We start from the raw sequence: 14,660 nt of genomic DNA on the forward strand, positions 1-14,660 counted from the left end.
AACACATTTGGAAGAATGTTTTTCAAAAATTGAAAATGATATTTTCCTTTTTTTTTTAAAGTCTTAAAATAATCCAACCTTTTTTTTTGTTTGGATTAAGCCATTTATATAGTTTCCCCCATTAAATGTCAACAGAAAGTATATACTGGGAAAAATAAGTACTTTGCCTGTAAGAGTCTACTTTTCTTGAACATTCAACTTTTTTGTCGCGAAAGTATGACTTTCTTGGAAAAACTACAATTTATGGATTACACACACAAATATCTCACTTTTCTCCCCATTTTTTATTACTTTTGTGCTTTGAATTTGTTTCTTGTTGGGAAACCCCTCCACTAAAATGAAACTTTATTCTTGCAAAATTAGCATTTTTTCAAAAAAAAAAAAGAAAGCTTTATTTCATATTTTCCCCTTAAAAATGACTACTTTCCTAAAAAAATATTTTTACATTTCTCAAATTTTTGTTTTCTCGAAAGACTGAAAAATTTCACAAATTCTACGCAACATTTCTAAAAACAAAGCAACTTTATTGCCGTTAAGATTCTAAATTATTGTTTAAAAAAAATACCAACAATAGTTGATTGTGCGTTTATTAAAAAAAAATGAATAAAAATCATAAAATAAAAATATTGGTTGGTACATGCTTTTGGTTAAAATGTACTGTGTATTAAAATAAAAAGCCAGCACTCATTAATTGCAGATGATTTTAATTGTGAAATGTACATGTTCTCTTTTGACATGCCAACATTCAAATCCAAACAAGCTGAGATAAAAGTGATGCACCAACATGACAGTAAACAACAATGACAGAAAAGATTGTGGGAGAAATCAGTAGTCACAGAATTGTGCGTACAGCCCAGCAAGAGGTTGTCTCGCTTATGCTGCCCCCTGCTGGACTGGAGTGACAAAGCAGACACGGCTTGTTTTCCACTTCCAGTTTTGGCAACATTTTGAGTGCTTTGCATTATGACGCTACTTCTTAAAAATAACTCAACAAGGAATTCCAGTTGTGTATCAACATTTGAGCAACGTTTCAAAAGTTTTTAGCAACATTTCTAGCATTAGTGTTTCAACTGTGATCAGGTGCAACATTTTTCACAATATTGGGTCTAAATGTTTTCAAATTAAAATACGAGATGGGATTTTTATTTTATAGCAGGCGTGTCCAAAATATTGAATATTAGTTTACTTTTAAATCTTTAATGAAGGTCAAGAAACCGCTCATTCAAGAAACCGCTCATTTTCTGTGTTTGAGTATAAACTTCAACTCCCCCAAAAATTATTTGCTGCCACTTGGATTTTAAGGCACCACTGTACAAATCTTGTCATGGTCCCCCCAACATTTTTTGCCTATTAGTTTCATTCAGAACTGTAAATCAAAATATGTTAATTAAATATATTACAAAAAAAAATCAGGCTTGTAGTATTGATGCTAAAATACATTAGCATTATTAGCATTAGCACATTAGTCTTTTAATTTATTTTCAGTGTAATGTTGTCACTTCAATTCTGCTCTCAACATACCTCGGGGTGCGGGGGACAAATACAAAAACAACAAAATGAGCCACAAAGGGCCCCCACGCCACACTTTGGACACCAGCGGCCCTTAGGGCACGACGACATGGAAGGGCGACCCGGGGATGTGGTCCTCGCCCCACTTGACCACCAGAATGTAGTCGCCGCGCTCGCGCAGCACGTAGCCGACGTTGTAGTGCAGGTCGCCCAGATGCTTGATCAGGACCTCCTCGCAGGGAACCTGAGGGCCGTGCACGCCCACCACGAGCATGTTCTTGCCTGGAGGGGAGAGGGGGGGGGGGGGGGGGGGGGCGACATACAATTTAGTCTTGTTACTCCTTGTGATTTGTGTTTCCAATTCAACCCTGGCTGGACATTAGCTGTCTTTCCAGCAAATTATCATCTCCGCATTGGACAAAATGGATGTCAATCATGACAACCAGATGTTTTCAACTTTTCTTTTATCGGTTTAATATTTGCACATTTTTCTTGTCCAAACAGTTTGTCTTTTTACATATTACATTTGTAGAAAATGAAGATATTTTTATGTCAAAACGAATTATTTTTAATGTTTTATTGTATATAATTAGTTTGCACGTTTACAGTCAAAACCATTTGTTTTATGTAGATTTCATATTTAGATTTTATATAAATCTTTGTAGTCAATCCATTTGTTTTCATTAAAAAAAAATTAATTATACATTTTTAATATATTTTCTCAGTAAAATTTTGTTTGACATTTTAGTATTATTAAGTAGTAAGTTTTAATCTTTTATTTTATATATCAGTTTGCATATTTTTTTTTTAATAGAGCTAAAAATATAAAACAATTTGATGTACAGGTTTTTCATTCATATGTGTATTTTTTCATGGAAGCAATAATTATTTTTTGTATAATTTGTATAATTTTAGTTGATATTTATTCAATGTTTGATTTATTTGTATCGGGCACAGTACATAATAAACATTTCAGTAAATATGCCAGAATTAGCCAAATGGCTATTTTTCATCTGCAGTCGAGACAGATCGTAAATGTCACCCTAGCAAAATAAAAATAAAATGCACAACAATAACAATACATTCACGAAAATACTATTAAGTTAAAATTACATTTTCATAACAAAAGCAATACATTTACTAAAATGTTGTTTATTACTATTTATCTCTTGAATGTATGGCTGCTGATTTGTGGAGAACCAGGAAGCGGGAAAATATCAAAGATGACTTAAGAAGTGAATGATAATATTGAAAATGCTTTTCTTGCAACGCCGTCCCGTTGCGGGAGCGAGCGCAAGCGCAAGCGCAAGCGCGAGCGCGACGGGACTGACCGGCTTTGCTGCAGTCGACGGAGAAGCTGCTCTTCTGGCCCACGTGAGCCTCGCTGAGGCCCAGGCCTCGGCTCAGCACCTTGCTGGCGTCCGACCTGTCGATGGCGCTCTGCAACGAGGAGTTGCTGCTGCTGACCACCGACGCTTCCGCGGAGGGTTCAAAGGTCAGCGTGGATGACACGCTGGTGTTGGTCACGTTCACCAAAGGAGGACCTGAAAGGGCACAATTGTCACACTAAAAATCACACAAATTGTGCAATCACAACTTTTCTTCTCGCGTCAACAATCAATTCAGGTAGGACGGTTAGAATAACAAGAGGAGCGAAAGCGTGCGCCGACCCGTGACTTTGGCGACGAAGGGGCTGCCGGCGATGTGGTGCGGTCCGCCGTACTTGACGGCGACGACGTAGCTGCCGGGCGCCATGGGTGTGTAAAGCACCTTGTAGCCCCCGGGCACCTCCAGGCACTCCATCTGGACCTTGGACGGCCCTTCCACCGTCACGGCCACCGCGCCCTGCCCCGCCGCCGCGCTGTCGATGGTGAACTCCGACTGGACGCCTGCCGCCGGGACGCACGCATGCTCAAAACATGTCACCAGAACAATCACAGCAGTCACGTTTCTACGCTGTCTGCTACGTCAGAGCCCTCTAGTGGCATGTACCGGCAACTGCTGCCTAACTTCTGCTGGAATCAATGTTTCTGTTGCTTATCTTGTCAAGTGTCGCTGTATGACAAGATTAGCCTTCCTGATGCGGCACACGCCTTTTTGATTCATCCGTGGGAACAGCTGTAGACCAACACAAGCCATTTGCACAAAAGGCAACGGCAGGTACCACTACCTGTGCTCAAAATGTTTTTATCCTAGGAAAACAAACACCCCCAAAAAAAGACACACACAAAAAAATTAACTTAATTTCCAGAAAACTTTTTTTTTCTTTTTTTTATCTAGATTTTTTTTAACGGTCTCTTGAAAGAACGCAACATTTTATCTAAAAAAAAAAAAATAGAATTTTGTTGATTCTGGATTTGTAAAATTATTTCACGAAAAAACTTTTCTCCAGAAAAACATTTTCTCATAATTGCAGGAAAAAGTATTGGGGGAAAAAAATATTTTTTTATCCTGGACTTTTTAAATTATCTATTAGGGGAAAAAAATCTATCCCATAATTTTAGGACAACCAATTGAAAAATAATCTAGAAAAATATACTTCTATAAACTGGACTATTTTATTTATCAGGGGGTCGAAAACTTCATATTGAAAAAACCCAAACTATTTATCTAAAGAAAACACTTCAAAAAGATCACATTAGATCCAGAAAAAAATAAAATTATCCACATTTTTTTCTCATATAAAATTTAATAAAAATTTCTAATCCTGAAAATCCTAATTTAAAAAAATCTCCAAAAATTCATAAAAAAAACAACCTTTTCTATCTAAATAAAGTATATCTTAAAAAAACACTAAACACTCAAGAGGGGCAAAAAAAATCTAAAAAAATACAACTATCTAGGAAATGTACGTCTGGAAAATGTAAAACCTTTTATTTCTTGAAAAAGTATGACTGGATTTTCTTGACAAATACAGATTTTTTTCTCTTGGGAAATGGCAATTGGAAGTTGAAAAAACCTGTGGTGCCTCTCTCCAGCCCGGCACCGTACGCCGAGACCAGTCCGGGATCTCCGGCCTGTTGGGGCAACCCGACCATGACGCTGAAGGAAGTGACGCGGCCCTGGGGGCCAAACTTGACGTCCACCGTGTGGAGGCCTCGCTCGCGGGGGATGAAGCGGACCGAGTACTTGTCTGGGATGGAGGGCAAGTCAAGTTACTGAGGATGATTGTTGAGACCGACACAAACACACACACACACAAACATTCACGCACCTTTTTCCAGGTGTGTGACGGCACACTCCTCCTGAGCTCCAGAGGGGCTGGTGAGCTTAGCCTCCGGTTTTCCTTTGGCCCCTTCCATTGACACGTTGAAGGAGGTCGGCTGATTCTCCTTCAGACCTGATTTCTGTTAACATATTTGATGTATTTTTATGTCTAATTGTATTTTCCAATATATGCTTTTATAAAAAACTTTTGTTTGTCAAAACCATGTGAGATGGCGGCTCACCTGAAGTCCGGTGACCATCATGCGCTGGCTGTCGTAGGTGGGGGCCTCCACAGGGACCAGGTAGGGACTATCGGGGATGTGCTGATCATTGAACTTGACGGCAATTTCGTAGTCGCCTGGAGGATGACGTCAGCGTCACACACATACACCAACAGCGGAGGCCATCAACAAGTTTTTTTAAATTCTCTACCAGGCTCCTGTGCCACAAAAGAGACGCCACAGGATCCGTCTTTGCGGTCGTCGAAGGAGATCTCGGCCCTGCTGGGACCCTCCACAGCCACAGACAAGCCCCCGGCGCCGGCCTCTCTGGTCCAGATACTGAACTCGGCTGCAGATGGAATGAAATGAGTCAGTGAGGCTTCTTGGAAAACCAGAAAACACGTCTACCGAATTTCATGATTAGGGCCAATTGGCCGATTATTTCCCCCTTAAAACGTTATCGAAGAAAATCGAAGTTTCCGACGCTGCGAAAGTACCCTGAATGCACCATTTTACTCGCGTAATAGCATTAGCAACTAGCAAGTGTGTAGCATGTGTTATATTCTGTTGTCCCCAAGCGTACTTGAAGATGTTTAATTAATGACACCACAGTTGGAGTTAGCTGTAAAACTAAACAAACGACGTCAAGAAGTACATCCATTGTATATTTAAATACAAAACATGCTTTGTTTTTAAAACATCGCTACCCTAGTGCTAATGCTAAAAGCGAAGTGAGGATCCCATTCAAATGCTAACAGGAAGTTAGCATCGACTTCGGGAGTTGTTTTTCCTTCAAAAAACTAATATCCACACACAAATCTTCTGGAAACACAAAACCACAGGTAAAATAACACTATGAAAAGGCACAAATTCTTCCCAATGTGTGAAAAACGAGTTATTTCAATATAATTCAATCGCAATTTTCTTCTGTACTGACTTTTAGTGTGTACGCCATTGATGCACGGCACCACACTGCCCCCAAGAGGACAAAACGCACAGGAACAGTTAGTATTTGTTCTTACTTTTTTCCCAGTTGCTATTTTAAATTCATTCTATTCTTATTTCACTTTCTTATTGTTTTAATTTGTCATTGACCTTTCAAGTTATATTTAAAGTTGATATTTCAAGGATTCAAAGATATTTTTCTGAAAATTCAAGGATGCAAACAGCCAGTGAAAAGGAACTGGAGAGCGGGGGTCATTTTATGCATTATATATATTTTTAAATAATCGTCAATCTGTGTTTCGGCCTCAAAAAATGCTTATCTGTCGGGCCCTATTCATGATGCTTAGTCAAACTGGCTTTGGGGGCTCAATTATTTGAAACCGTTTCTTTTCAAACATGGGTAACTTCAGAAATGGGGTTATTTGTTTGTGTATGCGTACCTGGTTCTCCCACATACGCTTTCTCCAGTCCCGGACCTCCGGCTTTCACCTTGGCGGCGCCACCCTCGCCCAGCGGCCCCACGGTGAACTGGAAGGGGCTCCCCGGCACGTGGGCGCCCCGGTACCTGACGCTCACCCGGTGCACGCCCATCTCGGTGGGCACGAACTGCACGCAGTAGGTGTCGTTGCCCGCGGCAACCAGCTGGGCGGACCGAGTGGCGCCCGACGGGCACGTGACCTCGGACGTGACATCGCACATGTCCAGGGCTGCACAAGACGTTTGCATTTTTAAATCAGTTTACTTTTGTTTCTTACATATACAGTTATCAATTTTATATTAGGGATTTAAATGTGTAAAAAATGTTGTCATCCAAATAAAATCAAAACTACTACTTTTTTTTTCAACAAATATTTTCATGTGGATGATTTTTAAAATATAAAATACAAAAAAAATTCTGATAAAAATTAAATACAATCAATTAAGAAAATCATTGTGGCAAATTACGTATGAACAATTATAAGAATAAATAAAAATAAAAATACATCTAATAATAAACATAAGGAATTGTGCATGTAAAAAAAAAATCGTAAAAAAAATACATGTAACAAAGACATTATTAATAAAAATGAAAATATGATTTAGAATTTTATTTCGCTCTAGATGGTTTACTTTTTTAATCTAATCTGGTTATAAGCGTTCTAGACTTAACACATTTACACAACAAATGCAAACATCTGTATTTGTAAAATCTATAACATATTTAACATATTCAGAAGGTCGAAAAAGTGTCAATAACTTACAGCAGACTGTTAAAAAATATTGGCTGCAAACCTCGGCCATTTTTCCATCAGAGGAAACCGCGGAAGCGAGAAGAAGCAGAAGAAGAAGAGATGCGAGAAAGGAACGAGCGAGACAAGGTCAGGAAGAAGCGGCTCACTGGAGGAAGAACATGATCATGACCACGATGACCACGATGAAGAGGCCAGGGAGGAAAACGGTGGAGGACAGGATAGCACAAGAGGAGAAATCGGGAAGAGGAGAAGGAAAGTTGGGAAGGAAAGAAGAACTTTAAGACAGTGAGAATACATTGAGAAATAACTTATTTGACGGTAAACATAATTTTTTCAAAATATCCGAATTGGGACATTTCATTGCACTTACTTTTAAGCATTTCACAAGGAGCAAAATGAACTGACTTTTTTTTTTATACAGAAACTAAATTTGGTGAAATTTAATGAGTTGAGTTTTACATAAATAAAATATATTTTTATTTTATTACACAAAAAGTTTCATGGTTTATTTTGACAAAAATATTTGACCATTTTTAACTTATTCATTTTGACTGAAGCAACTCCCTTCGCTCCCGGGCTGTTTTACTGGATTTTGACCCACAGAATATTGTGTTCTATTGCTATAAAACATGGAACCTACCAAAAGAAAGATTAGTCTTCTTTCGTCAGGAAATAAAAGTTTTATTTCTATCTGTTTCCGTTTTGCAGCAATTAGCATTAGAATGTAGCAACGTTTTATTATTATTCACAAATCTGTTTAGAACAGTGGGGAAATCAGCTTGTTTGCAACATGGCCCTGGTTGAGCTCTTATACTTTGCTGCCACCTATTGGCCGTTTTTTGTAATAACCAACATTGCTGTAAGCCACCTCTTCAGTTCAGAAGCTGCATCAAAGCCTTCTGTATGCTGTAGCATAAAATATAAAAATAGAACGTATTTATACATTTTTGGGAGTTAAAAAATTACATTCTGTATATATATATTTTACACTTTGTTTCATGAAAATAAAATAGTTAACAAAAACCACAAATAAGCTACATGCCTTTTCTTCTAACATTTTGTCCTATTATTATTATTTTTTTTTTTTACACAAAGCAGAATAAAAAAAAATGTTTAAACAAATAATTTTTTTCTTTTTACATAATTGCAGTGCGTACTATTTGCGGTGTTATCATGATTCTTTTTTTCAGGTCACCTGGTATCTTGAGGCTGAGGTCACAAACGCTGCCCACGCCAGCAACAGGCGCCGCCCTCTGTTTGCGCGTGATGCTCTCCCGGATGCGACCTTCACCCGTCACCTGCACCGTGAACGGACTTCCTGTCCGACACGCAAACCAAAAAGGTTCAGTTCCCGTGAATGGTGAATCATGATTCAAAGAAACATGCAATGGATCTAGTAGTCAGCCCTGTGGGACTCCACCTCCATGACACTTAAAAAAAAAAAATGTATTCAAGTGGTGTTCACGTTCTTCGTACCTGTGATGTGTTTGTCGGAGAAGCGAATGGAGACGATGTAGTTTCCAGGCTCGGTGGGGCAATAAGACACGTGGCACGTCCCGTCCTCCATGTCCTCCGTCAGGATGTCCACCTTACTCGGACCCTCGATGGCCAGAGCCAGCCCACCGTAACCTGACGCAATATGAAGACGCCAATATTACATCCACCAAGGCATGATTCTATTGCCCCTTAACTGCATATGTGTAAAAAAAAAAAGAATGTCTCAACATCGGTATGCAGATGTCAAGATCCACAATTGTCACCTTCGACTGATGGATGCGGTGTTGCTGTGTGAAAGCAGCAATATTTTGCCTGTCAGGTTCTGTGTCAAAGGCACAGGCTGACAAACGCTACCGTTAATTTGCTCTCTGAGCTTGGAGCTGTTACAAATGATGTCATCTCATTTGCTGATTTGTTGGATGCTGTGCTGCTGTATTAAAGTGTGTGTCTGTTATGGCGCTGATGAATCAGCACTCAAAGCAGCTACAAATGGTCGCCAATTATCTTGATTGTGGGTGGGATGCTGTGCAAAAACGATCCCGCCTTTGCTGGGTTCTGTGTAAAAGGCACAGGTGGACAAATGCCCACGCTATTATTACAGCTTTTGAAGCGTCAGATTATCTTTGGCCAAAACAGTTTACATTGTCTAATGATCTTGATTGCAGGATGCTGTGCGAAAGTTTACAGTTGTTGCAATACTGGGTGCTGCGTGAAAGTCACAGGCAGATCAATGCTTGCGCTATTGTTAAATCTTCAAGAGATCTGATGCATGAGAGAGATGACATATGATCTTCTATCAATTATCTGCATTGCGGGATGCTGTGTCGCTGTATGAAACTGCCCACAGTTGCTGCAAATGGATAAATGCTCGATCTACTCTTATGGTGCTGATCAGCTTCTTTTCTTTTTTTTTTACCGGGACTTCTGTGTGAAAGAGGCTTAAGCTGTAACGCATGTGGGATGATATTTGTGTTAAATAATAATGCATTTGCTGGGTTCTGCGTCAAAAGCGGCAAATGTTTAAATGCCTATTATGACTGCAGCAATGTAAGCCGGATCTCCGTGTGAAAGAGGCTCCACTCTGGTCCGGGCGGCGGTCCGCTTACCGGCCTCGCGCGTGTCCACCACGAAGCTGGCGTCGGTGAAGGTGGTCGCCTGCACGAGCCCGTCGCCGTGCGCCCTGACGCGGCCGGCGTCTCCGATCTCGGACTGGACGATCATGATGGCGATGGGGCTGTTGGCCACGTGGCGTCCGTTCTTGGTGATGCTGACGTGATGCTCGCCCACCTCGCGGGGGATGAAGGAGATGCCCACGTGGTTGTTGGCCATCCTCTTGAGCAAGCAGGGCTCCTCGCGGCCCGACGGCGCCGCGATGCTGGCGCTGAGGAGACTCAGGTCCGTCTCGTTGATGTTCAGGAAGAAGTCGGCCGCCGAGCCCAGTTTCACCTGAGAGCGCCGCTGCTTGTCCTCTGCGGTGCATGAAAATCGGATTCATTTTTTTTTTTACTCATTCACTCCTAGCTATTTTCACTGAAGCAACCCCCTTCGCTCCCGGCTGTTTTGACTGGATTTTGACTAATTGCGCAAGGCCCATACAATATTGTGTGGAAGATTATTGCAGTTTTGTACACACAAATTCACCGACAATTCTACCTTGACTTATGAGTATTTTTTTTTTTTACTGTAATCTTCCGTAGGCGGGTACAGACCCGTGATCCTGGCGGTGAACGGGCTGCCGGAAATGTGGTGGTTGTTGTACTTGACCAGGATGTTGTAGTCTCCCGGGAGCGTGGGCAAGTAGGTGACGCTGCACGTGCCGTCCTTGTTGTCCACGCAGCTGATCTCCGCCTTGGACGGACCCTCGATGGCCAAGTCCAGACCGCCTGGACGCATGCAGAGCAACGATGTCACAGCGTTATCAGCAAAAAGAAAGCAAACACGACTGTAACAAACGTGAAACGGTTCTAGTACTCAGCCCTGTGGGACACCAGATACTTTAACACGTTTACTTTATGATTATGATTTTACAAACAATTAGGGATGTTCAATATATATATATTTTTAGAACGATACTGATACTCAAATCGTCACAACCATTAATACTTATGATACATAAAATTTCCCAAAAAGAAAAATGAAAGATAATTTTAAAAAAATGACGCTGTTTAGTGTGTGATGTTTAATAATGAATAAATCAATGCTTTTAATTTGGAAGGCTGCTCTGTATTTCGGTTTCCTGTTTCACGTTCTTTACATATATAATGTAGCACGTATAAGAACCATAATTAGCGTCTGTGAGGACCGTAAACGGCACCGTTCTATTTTTAGCATCACAGCTTGACGACGTTAACAAGGTAATGGCGGGCCCGGCAAACGTAAACGGGGCAATTAAACACGGCAAAGTTACGTGAGCTGCCAACATATATAACACACATTGAACCACGGGTTTAGGCGGTATTACTCACAACAAGAGTACTTACTTATTCTCAGTAACGCACGCCAAAATGGAGTAATGAAATGAACAAGCGTTACCTCATACGGAGACACACGGCAAACGAACGAGACGGAACAAAAACCTTCGTTCTCCCCCAGTCCTTCTGATACCGATACCATGAAATGTGGCCTGGTATCTGCGCCATACCGATACCTGGTATCGGTACACGCCCACCCCTACAAACAATCATGATTTGCGATCTCGTACCTTCAGCCGCGTCTTCCGTGTTGACGGTGAACGCCGCCGTCTTACTGGCCACGCCGCAGCTGAGGCCCGGACCGTAGGCCGTCACGCTGGGACTACTGGAGCGGTTCACGTAGAACTGGAGTGGAGATTCTGCAAAATTGTTCCCACAAAAATGTGAATATGCAGATGATTGAGTTTAAAACAAAAAACAATCCAGTGACTAATCGAGTATTGGCTCCAAAAATAAATCCACGAACAGTTGAATTTGCAAATGCTGAATCGCATATAATTGTTGCATTGATGAAAAGTAAAGTGATGCTATTTATTAGCCTGTCTGTGACCTTTGACATCGTTTGTTAGCATTAAGCTAAACAGCCTTTGCCTTAGGCAAAGCCACGTGGTTGTTTAAAATTGCGCAACATGTATCTCTTTGTTTATGTGTATATTTTGTCAGTAAACTTCAACTGGGCGTGGCAAGAAAATAGACGGACTTTTTTATGAAGAATTATAGCATATAAAAAGAAAACTATATAGTGGATCTGGAGTGATTTCTTCCTTGTGCACACCAGATGTTTGTTCCTGAAATCTCAATGTTTGTGTGAGTGTGACTAATGGCCGGTTAATTAGGGACAGCTTGCCCAAAACAAATTCAAGGTTCCATTTCCATACCTGGAATGTGCGCCCCGTTGTGCTTGATGTGCATCTCGTGCAGGCCGACCTCAGTGGGGGAGTACTGCACTGTCACCGTCCCGTCCGTGTTGTCCGTGATCAGCGGCTGGGCGGACTTTCCCGACGGCATCAGAACCTCACCTGAAAGAGGCGGCAAGAGAATCGATTGGCTTAAAAGCAAACAAACCCCAAAACAACGTAGACAGGCCTGGAACAACCCCTTCTCAAAAAACAATGTCAGTCCCGCCGGGTCAAGACTGTCCATTTTGTTTTTGGGACAATTTTTTTCCTGGAACAATGCCAGCTAAATCGTTTAAATATTCAACATTTTCAAATCCAAAAAGTTGTCTTAAGTATTAGTTATTTATTAGAATTCGACTCATGAAAAAAATCCTTTCATCAAGATTGTACTTTTTAAAATTATTTATATAATGTTGCAAACATATATATATATATATAAAAATAAAAAAGTTGACTGTTTTTAACAAAAAATTGCTTCATTTTTATTCAATTTTGCACTTATTTTAATTACGAAGAAATGTTTAAAAAAAAAACTGTGCTTGCCGAAACAAACAATTTGTATAGAATTTTGCACTTATTTTAATTACGAAGAAATGTTAAAAAAAAAACTGTGCTTGCCGAAACAAACAATTTGTATAGAATTTTGCACTTATTTTAATTACGAAGAAATGTTAAAAAAAAAAACTGTGCTTGCCGAAACAAACAATTTGTATAGAATTTTCCACTTATTTTAATTACGAAGAAATGTTAAAAAAAAAAAACTGCTTGCCGAAACAAACAATTTGTATAGAATTTTGCACTTATTTTAATTACGAAGAAATGTTAAAAAAAAAAACTGTGCTTGCCGAAACAAACAATTTGTATAGAATTTTGCACTTATTTTAATTACGAAGAAATGTTAAAAAAAAAAACTGTGCTTGCCGAAACAAACAATTTGTATAGAATTTTGCACTTATTTTAATTACGAAGAAATGTTAAAAAAAAAACTGTGCTTGCCGAAACAAACAATTTGAATAGAATTTTGCACTTATTTTAATTACGAAGAAATGTTTTAAAAAAAAACCTGTGCTTGCCGAAACAAACAATTTGTATAGAATTTTGCACTTATTTTAATTACGAAGAAATGTTTAAAAAAAAAACTGTGCTTGCCGAAACAAACAATTTGTATAGAATTTTGCACTTATTTTAATTACGAAGAAATGTTAAAAAAAAAAACTGTGCTTGCCGAAACAAACAATTTGTATAGAATTTTGCACTTATTTTAATTACGAAGAAATGTTAAAAAAAAAAACTGTGCTTGCCGAAACAAACAATTTGTATAGAATTTTGCACTTTTAATTACGAAGAAATGTTAAAAAAAAAACTGCTTGCCGAAACAAACAATTTGTATAGAAAGGACTTGTTGATTTAAATGATGTTGTGAGTAGCGTGGCGCATTCGTTGGCGCCCACTGAGCGATGACGGCGACGAGACCGCTTGCCAGTTGCGGCTGACAAAAAGTCAAACGATCCCGATGCGCTCGTTTGTAAAAGGAATCAACAAACCACTAAATGACTTCCAAACGCGTTTCCTTTTTGTTAGGACGAGATGGCAACGAAACGCATTCAAGGCTTTTTTCTCTTGCTTTCAACTTGGCCTAAACAAGGTCATCCTTCATCGCAACTTCCTGTGATGCAAAACTTCCAGCGTACTGCTGAACTGATTAATAGCAAACATTTCAAACAGATGTTTTCCACTTTTGCAGCCGCCGGGGAGAAAACACAATATCATCGCCTGTTCTTCATTTGCAGAGGATGCGTTTGCTGTCGGCAAGACTTTGATCTTTGTGTGTGTGCGTTTTGCTGCTTCTTAAGACTTTTTATAAACTTGTTTTTCCCCCCCACTTATGAATGGCCTGGCTTATCCCATTTAATAAAAAAATAATAATAATTTGCACCTTGAGCCAACACTTGAGGGTAAATATGTGCACGTGTCTCACCCGTGACATGCCCCCCCCTCTTGAAGGAGAAAGGAATGACCATGTGGAAGGGTCTGAACCCGCCGCCGCCGATGCCGTTACCGAAGTCTTCCGACGTCACCTGAGGGGGAGGGAGCAGTGAATGTCACTCAACAAATACAGCAATCTCATTGGCTGGCGTTAAAAAGCCACAGTCCCGCCCACTCAGCGGCATCATGGGAAGTGTGTCAGGCCCGACTGGCAGCCACAGCGCATGTGCAGACACACTCACGCACACATAAATGAGTTTAGCAACCATCGCCATGGCAACCAGGCGGACAAGCAAGCTGTATTCCCATTGGCTGGTAGTGTGGCCAAATAGTCATCAGTCCCACTTTACAAGGATGTGTGTTCTTGTCTTTCTGAGTGTGGTCCCTTTTTTTGGTACACATTGTGAACATTTCTGTGTGTGTGTGTGTGTGTGTGTGTGTGTGTGTGTGTGTGTACCCAGGGCTGAAAGCCAACTCCTGGTGGAGCAGCTTGTCGTTGGATTGACGTCAATTCTTGCATGGCAGGGACCTCATTGGTCGCCTAAGGACACCACAGGAAGGTTTGAAAAGCCGACACCCAACTTAGTTTTTCTGCCTTAACAGGCTGCAGTAGTAATTCTTACAAATTTTGTAAAAAAAAAAGAAAAGAAAAAAAAAAGACAACTTAGTGTAAAAGATAAAAAATGCAACACT

The 14,660-nt window shown here is 40.2% G+C and overlaps 1 protein-coding gene across 1 annotated transcript in view; it reads right to left on the bottom strand.

Moving 5' to 3' along the window:
- Positions 1 to 687: 687 nt before the first annotated feature.
- The window catches only part of flnba (filamin B a), a 41,777-nt gene continuing 27,804 nt past the window's right edge, over positions 688 to 14,660 (bottom strand). The window contains exons 33-48 of the mRNA XM_086086068.1: positions 14,425 to 14,508; positions 13,960 to 14,059; positions 11,961 to 12,101; positions 11,313 to 11,441; positions 10,321 to 10,494; positions 9,718 to 10,080; positions 8,591 to 8,743; positions 8,310 to 8,432; positions 6,323 to 6,589; positions 5,149 to 5,286; positions 4,959 to 5,074; positions 4,724 to 4,856; positions 4,469 to 4,642; positions 3,180 to 3,398; positions 2,841 to 3,053; positions 688 to 1,791 (exon numbers count right to left, since the gene is read on the bottom strand). Coding sequence (XP_085942194.1) covers positions 1,604 to 1,791; positions 2,841 to 3,053; positions 3,180 to 3,398; positions 4,469 to 4,642; positions 4,724 to 4,856; positions 4,959 to 5,074; positions 5,149 to 5,286; positions 6,323 to 6,589; positions 8,310 to 8,432; positions 8,591 to 8,743; positions 9,718 to 10,080; positions 10,321 to 10,494; positions 11,313 to 11,441; positions 11,961 to 12,101; positions 13,960 to 14,059; positions 14,425 to 14,508 — 2,715 coding nt within the window. The 3' untranslated portion in view covers positions 688 to 1,603. The remainder of the gene's footprint in view (positions 1,792 to 2,840; positions 3,054 to 3,179; positions 3,399 to 4,468; positions 4,643 to 4,723; positions 4,857 to 4,958; positions 5,075 to 5,148; positions 5,287 to 6,322; positions 6,590 to 8,309; positions 8,433 to 8,590; positions 8,744 to 9,717; positions 10,081 to 10,320; positions 10,495 to 11,312; positions 11,442 to 11,960; positions 12,102 to 13,959; positions 14,060 to 14,424; positions 14,509 to 14,660) is intronic.

The sequence above is a fragment of the Leptonotus elevatus genome, chromosome 10, assembly GCF_054856555.1.
Source record: "Leptonotus elevatus isolate MCC_2025b chromosome 10, RoL_Lele_1.0, whole genome shotgun sequence".
In the NCBI taxonomy this organism is placed as follows: domain Eukaryota; kingdom Metazoa; phylum Chordata; class Actinopteri; order Syngnathiformes; family Syngnathidae; genus Leptonotus; species Leptonotus elevatus.